This window comes from Taurulus bubalis (genome assembly GCF_910589615.1).
Source record: "Taurulus bubalis genome assembly, chromosome: 9".
NCBI lineage: Eukaryota > Metazoa > Chordata > Actinopteri > Perciformes > Cottidae > Taurulus > Taurulus bubalis.
In genome coordinates this window covers 16,987,719-16,995,320 of record NC_136597.1, presented here as the reverse complement: position 1 = coordinate 16,995,320, position 7,602 = coordinate 16,987,719, and the positions used below count along the sequence as shown (strand labels likewise).

The following is a 7,602-nucleotide window of genomic DNA, read 5'->3' as shown; positions in this document are numbered from 1 at the left end:
CGTCACCAACTGACGACGTCCTTACGTCAGAGGGGCTGTACAGGAAAATGTAAAACAAATTAAAAACCTAAAAGAAACATTTATATTTATATGGCACATTTCGTGTTCACACTATTTTGTATCGAAACTATTTTTCTATTACGCAAAATAGAATGAATACGATATAGCCAATTTAAACATTTGCAGCTGAAGTCAGCGGCAAGTGAACACTCCCCCCTTTCGGTGGTTGCAAAAAATATAACGAATATAAGACGATTCTGACCTTGCACATAATGTATAATGCTGCACATGTTTTAACTTTGTTATAACTGTCATCAACCAGTATTTGTCAGCCGTATTTTTTTTTAGCTCACCCCTATATTTACATCAATCGTCACATTACGTCGATGTACTCGTGTGAGTAGAATTAATGTCGTGAATTATGTAACTATACAACAACACAAATGTGCATACACTACGTGTGTCTAAATAAAGATATCCGACATTTGAAAACCGTATGAACCATTTACTTTACCTTTCGATTCAACAAATAAAAAAAACACCCCCTGTGGCCCCAGTCATGTGACTTCATGCTCTTGTTCACCTGACTTGTTCAGCAGCTTGAGAGTGCAGTTTGACTTTGAGTGGAGAAACATGGCAGCGATGTGTTTGGTTAGTTTTGGACGATACACTTGTTCACATTTGTATTTGCTACTACTAATTATCCTTCCGCTTGGCCGACACACAGTGGAGGGAGTGTGGCCATTACCGCAGACTTTTACCTCCTCCACCGAGCGATACCCTCTGAACCCGCGGGCTTTCTACTTTGGATACGGAAGACAATCGGCCGCCCAGCAGGGCTGCTCTGTTCTGGATGTTGCGTTCACAAGATATTTCCCTCTTATCTTTCCAGACTACACTGGTAAGCATAAAGTGAGGTGGCATGAATACTATTGCAGAGTTAAAAGGTCGAACAAAAATGGGAAACATTCACAAAGGGTTTCTATGATTCAAATATACGACTTATTGCGACAGCAGTATGCCTATATATCATTATTTCCATTGGACCATAATTTGCTGTGTCATGTGTATGTCATTATAAACACATATGTACAAACTATTTCTGTAAATCCTGTCCATTAAGAGTATGATGATCCGGTGCTTTACATATGTAAGATTACATAATGGTGCACAAAAAGGTAGAGCAAAGTGCTCACTGGGTTGGTTTTGAATGTTCTGTTTGTCATGTTGGCTTTTAAAGTAGATCAATGGGCTTTGTAGACAAAGCAGTTTATCAGTCAGCCTGTGTAGGCCTACCTGGTCTAAAACCCCTCAATGACAATGGGCCAGTACCAGCGTAATGCTTGTGTTTAAAAAAATATAATACTTATAGAATAATGGCAGTTTTACTAACATTGTCAAAATGAGATAGCAAAGGCAACATATCCACTTCTACAACACTTTTACAAAGGCCTGTGCGTGAAGTATCATGCATCTGTCACTGTTCACATTGTGTAATGTACAAAGCCAGATCAATTATACTTTATGCACGGACCTACAAAACTACTGACTATGATAATTTTGCTTTTATGACCAACAGGAAATGTTCTGCGATTCTTTGAGGATAAACCATTTCATGTTGAGATCAATGTTGACCATGATGATTGTGAGAGTTACCCAAATGAGGACTCATCTGAGAAGTGTAAGTATCAACACATTTATTTGAGACAGAGCAACAACCATTCCCAATCAGTGGGGTTTGATGCATTATCCCACTCACTTCTATTTCCAGATAATCTGAGTGTCTCTGCAGGACAAGCGTCACTGAATGCGGAAACTGTGTGGGGTGCAGTAAGAGGTGATTATAGCCAATATCTTTTTGAAGAACATGTATAAACAAAATAAAAACATGTATGTACAAAATTATTAATAAATCAAACAGACATGTTAACAATCCGCTACCGTTAGCACAGGAAAAGGATATGCTTCCATCAAAGCTTGTTGTGCTGGAATCTTCACCCACAGTTTAATAACTGATCTAAGCATCCCACTGTTATCTGTTTAGTTGTAGTTGATTGCCTATTGTATGTTATATATAACCTCTGATTAAACACAGGTCTGGAAACCTTCAGTCAGCTGGTGTATCAAGATGATTTCGGCTCAGTAAGTCTGAATTTTACAAACGCTCTAAACTCATGAGTCTACTAAAACTATTACTTATTTAATACACATTCTCACCATGTTATAAAGCTTGATTAATGTTTGTGGTGGATCAATCAAGCAATTGTTGTTTGTTTCTTCCTTCTTTTAGTATTTTGTGAACAAGACTGAGATTGCCGACTTCCCCAGGTTTCAGTTCAGGGGAATTTTGTTGGACACTTCACGTCATTATTTACCAGTGAAGGCCATTTTAAAAACGCTGGTAATAATCAAATGACATAATCTGAATTTCCGCCTTCTGTTTTCATTCAGTGGTACTAACGAATATCTTTCTTGTTAGGATGCAATGGCCTACAGTAAATTCAATGTGTTTCATTGGCACATTGTTGATGACCCCTCCTTCCCTTACCAGAGCCGGACCTTTCCAGACCTATCCAGTAAGGTATGTCTTGCGGATGAAGTAAAGAGAAGGAACAAGCCACGTAGACTTATGGGCACCATTACCCTGCACAGTGTGATAACTTGTTTATTTTTAACAGGTTACTGACTGCATGTGGATTTATGATTTTTAATACTTAAAAGTTGCATCCACCCTAAACAAAAACTTCTGGCTCTGATTCAGGGGGCGTTCCATCCAATGACTCATATATACACACAATCAGATGTGAGAAGGGTGATCTCACATGCCAGGCTGCGGGGAATACGGGTTCTTCCTGAGTTTGATTCACCCGGCCACACCCAATCATGGGGAAAAGGTAAAAAGTACTCTTAAACAACAGTTTTATCCAAATGATCCCAGCTCCTTGCTCTCCAACATACAACGTACTTGGCATTAGGCCTGGTTTGGTCCAACAGAAATCCTGTCTGCCAAACCTGTAAGCCAAGACTATAAATGTAATCTTGTGTTTGATTCTCTTCTTATCTGGGGGGCTTTTATGCGACATCAATGTCAACAAATGTCTACACTCAACAGACAATACAAGAAATGTATTTGAACAAATTGATTAATTACCATTTATTCCTTAGGGCAGTCTGACCTGTTGACTCCCTGCTACAGCGGGAGCACCCCTTCAGGTACCTTTGGTCCTGTTAATCCAGTGTTACCCTCCACCTACCAGTTCATGGCGAGACTATTTAAGGAAGTGTCATCAGTGTTTCCTGATTCCTATATCCACTTAGGAGGGGATGAGGTGGACTTTACCTGCTGGTAGGTTGAAATGTGACAGATCATTTACATTTCTGCAGAGTGTTTGACCTGACTTTTATCACTATTGTTTGTTAATATTGTTAGTGAATTTGTTCTCATCTGTTTCAAATTAAGTTAGCTTTTTTTAAGCAAGGGGAATGTAGAAAACATGTATATCTTGTCTCAGGTAGTTGATGTTAGAACGTATTAATAGATTTACCAACAAAAATAAGATTCTCACCACTGGTTTCCATAGGAAGTCCAACCCGGATGTCCGAGCATTCATGCAGAAGATGGGATTTGGAGTAGACTTCACCAAACTGGAAGCATTCTACATGGAGAAGTAGGTTGTATAGAGGAACATACTCTGTAATGTAGAAAGCTCGGGGATATACACAGTCACAAATGTCATTAATGTCATTAATGTCTCTATTATATATTTACAGCATTGTGAATATCACTTCAGTCCTCAACAAGACAGCTATTGTCTGGCAGGATGTGTTTGACTACCATGAAGTAGTAAGTACACTCCAACTAATAACACCTCAGTGATATAATATACAGTATACATAAATATAATATAATATGTATCGGTGATGTTCATATCAGCTCACATACGTTTTAAACATGGTTTATAATGATACATTGTTTCTGCTTGTGCAGTGTTGGATTATATTGCTTTACAGATACGCAGTGATTTACATGCTCACAAATATCAATATTTGAAATGTTGATTGCAGCAACACCATGTGTTTACTGTACACCAGTGAAGGTTACTATTAATATTGCATTTAACCACTTGTAGCTTGGTGCGGATCCAGGCATCTAAAACAAGCGCTGCTTTATTTTCTAGTACTTGTCCCAATTTTTTTATATTTTAGCTATTTTATATGTTGTGTTTATTATATTGTATGTGCATTCACTGAAGGGGGTATTTATATTTATAAATGTGTAGCATTTATTTTGTCACAAATATTTCACACATCTTTGTTCTGCATTTTTTCCCCATCTGCTCTTTTAAATTCACACAAGCTAGTAATTGTCACATAATATGGATAAATAATGTTTTACTCATGCAGGCATCCAATGGCGGGAAGGTTTTTGTTCAATACCAATATAAGGTTGACCTCAGTAGGTTTAATGGTTTAAGCCCACTGACTAACAATGTTTAACAGTATATGTCTGATAAAGTAAAGCGAATGTATCACGCAATCAGTTCTCGTATGTTTGATAGTCTATAGCATTGTGTTGCAGCGTAGCTCTCGATCAGTGGTGGAGGTATGGAGAGATGGCTGTTACCTGTGTGAAGTGCGCAGGGTGACTAAAGCGGGGCTCAGGGTGATTCTGGCCTCTCCATGGTATCTGGACCAGCCAGGGCCCGCACACAACTGGGCCCGCTTCTATACAGTGTGGCCCCTCGCCTTCAAGGGTCAGAAAATATTCTGTGTGCTGTGGCTGGTTTAAGTTAACTTTTTGCTGTGGTTTTTGTCTCTAATAATACTTTACAGGTGGAACTTGTTTTCCTCCAAAATATAGGATATCAATTTTGAGTGTGCAACACCTATTGTTATATTTGTAGCAATATCACAAGGTAGCAGTGAAGACTCCCTTAATGTTACAGAGACATATTTTGTGTCCAAATTCCATCTGGTATACTAATTATATACATGATGAACAGTACAGAAACTTTCATAGCATATAAATACATTTATATATTTATATTTATATACATTTTCCAGTGTGAACTAAAATGTGAATTAAAATAGTACTCAACTTAGAATTAGTAAGTCGTATGGAATTGGGACACGCGACTGAGCGGTGTGATTGCTGTGGTACAAGCTCTCAATACTGTCTGATGCTCCGTGCATAACATGCACACTCTTTCCCTACACGCAGAAGTATAAATATATTGCCATTGGCAGTAATTTAACAAAGCTCCTTGCTTCAAATTCTTAAGGCAAAGGCCCAGCACATGTGAAAGATTTAAGTCTGTCAAATGCAGACTGTAGTTGTTTTCCATTCCATTTGCTTATCAGATGAAATACCAATAAATCATGTCTCATTATGCTGGTTAATTTGCCTTTGGGGCATTTCTGTTGATTTAGAAGTTGTAGTCAGCTCTGCTAACTAATTTGACTACAAATGATTGAAACAAATATGCTTCGATAATGTAATGGTATTGTAAACAATACTTTACCAAATTCAAAAGAAATGAACCAATTATCAATTTTAGATTACACACATTCTAGCAGGCATATATTTATACAATTCAGTTCCCCTTTTCTTTGGTTAAATTACCATCATGTACTGTGCACACTGTATGCTTCAAGAAGGTGATATTTTGGAAAAAATGATATTCTGGCAAGGCTTTTAGTTTTATTAACGGCCTAGTTTTGGAGAGACTTTGCCTTTGCAGCATAATGACTGATTTCAGTAAATCTATTTGAGTTCAGTTTTAAAGTTCAGATGTTTCGCGCCATCGAGGGGTACAAATTCAGAGAACCATGCCGGTAAAAGCTTGCCCTTGTCGATAAAAGCTCATTAAGGAGTTTTTATATGTGCCTATTTTCTGATATATATAAAACACTAAATGTAAACAGTCAGATCAGTTACAATATAGCACGGAAGGGCAAGACAGCATGTTGTTTCTCACCCTGTTCAGATTCCCAAGGACACAGTGCTGCACATCTGGAAGGGTACCCCAGCGAGTTATAAGGCAGAGCTCAGCAGGATGACCAAAGCTGGCATGAGGGTCCTGCTAGCTGCCCCATGGTACATCAACCACATTTCCTATGGCCAGGACTGGCATGACTACTACAACGTGCAGCCACTGAACTTTTCTGGTGTGTGCATGCCAAAGTAATATAATAATATATAACCTGGCTCAGTTATGTGCTGGCGATGTAGAGGCCTATTTAAACATTGGCTTGCTGAGTTTTTATTTGAAGTGGTGTGATACATTTGAAGTGAAGATTCTGATGGATTGTAAATTCATTACCAGCCTATCTTTATATTAATACCCATCATATTACTGAAGCAAAGATTTTCACCATCCCCTTGTAGGTACTGAGGAACAGAAGAAGCTGGTGATAGGGGGTGAAGTCTGCATGTGGGGGGAGTATGTTGATGCCACCAATCTCACTCCACGCCTTTGGTACAAGATTTAAAAAGATCTCTGAATTCATTAAACTTTCTATTTACTATTTTAAAGTGCTGCAACAACTACATGAAATTACTCTAAATAATCACTGGTTGCACCCAAAATCACAGGCCAAGGGCGAGTGCTGCAGCAGAGAGACTTTGGAGTGATGAGAAGCAGACCTCCAGTGTGGATAAGGCGTTTCCTCGCTTGCAGGACTTTCGATGCAAGCTTGTGAGGTACTTTACCATTTCTATCCAGGACCTGTAAAAAGCTAAGTGCTGGCACACTGTAACAAGACACAGGGCACGTTCTCATATGTTTGCTAATTATATACTGGTCTTTTTTCATCTCTTTCTCCTCAAGGCGTGGCATCAGAGCAGAGCCTCTGTATGTTGGACACTGCAAACATGAGTACCAAGGTGTTTGAAGATGTTGGGAGGGTTAACAATGCAAGCTTTTTTCAGGGAATTAAATTCATAGTTGCTTGTTTTATAAATTGTGTATATAGATAGTCTTAAATATAGTCTTAAAAACAATATATAGTATTTAAACATTAAAATGCTTTCTCAGGGACTTATCTCATTACCTATAATTGATCAATCATTTTTTATATTAACTGTAGTTATTTAGTAATGTGCTTTTTTAATTTTGCACCTTTAGCAATCACTATATAGAAATGTTCACAAACGCCTTGTTTTGGATGAACCCAAAGTGCTTCACTTTGATGTCATTGTAACGACACACTGCCGTTACCTATGCGGAGGACAGTATTTGAGATGTGATGAAGGTGCCAAGGAGAACACACAATGATGCTGAATATATTTATTGTTGTACTGTGGATGCTGGGAGCTATGTGCACAGCTCTTTTTCTTCCTGGGAACAAACAAATAAACAACTGCAGTAAGTGACAGATTGAACAGACCTGAGTCTATTATTGTCTGAATGAATGAATGAATGAATATATACTTTATTAATCCCCAAGGGAAAAAATGTTTGTCGTCATAAGTAGCGCCTTACAGCTTGAAGATACAAACACACAAGATAAAAGATCTATATCTATATATCTCTCTATATATATCTATATATATATATATATATATATATATATATCTATATATATATCTATATATATATA

General features: G+C 37.9%; 1 protein-coding gene across 1 annotated transcript; it reads left to right on the top strand.

Annotated features, from left to right (window-relative positions):
* Nucleotides 1–386: 386 nt before the first annotated feature.
* Nucleotides 387–7,362, top strand: hexa (hexosaminidase A (alpha polypeptide); the record flags this gene model as incomplete). The annotated part of the gene is made up of 15 exons (XM_079223339.1): nt 387–396; nt 728–901; nt 1,580–1,681; nt 1,772–1,837; nt 2,096–2,142; nt 2,291–2,401; nt 2,480–2,581; nt 2,762–2,894; nt 3,166–3,346; nt 3,582–3,668; nt 3,772–3,844; nt 4,580–4,754; nt 6,389–6,479; nt 6,596–6,703; nt 6,831–7,362. The coding sequence occupies 15 exons, from the start codon at nt 387–389 to the stop codon at nt 6,892–6,894; spliced, it is 1,524 nt and encodes a 507-aa protein (XP_079079465.1). The 3' UTR covers nt 6,895–7,362.
* Nucleotides 7,363–7,602: the final 240 nt, after the last annotated feature.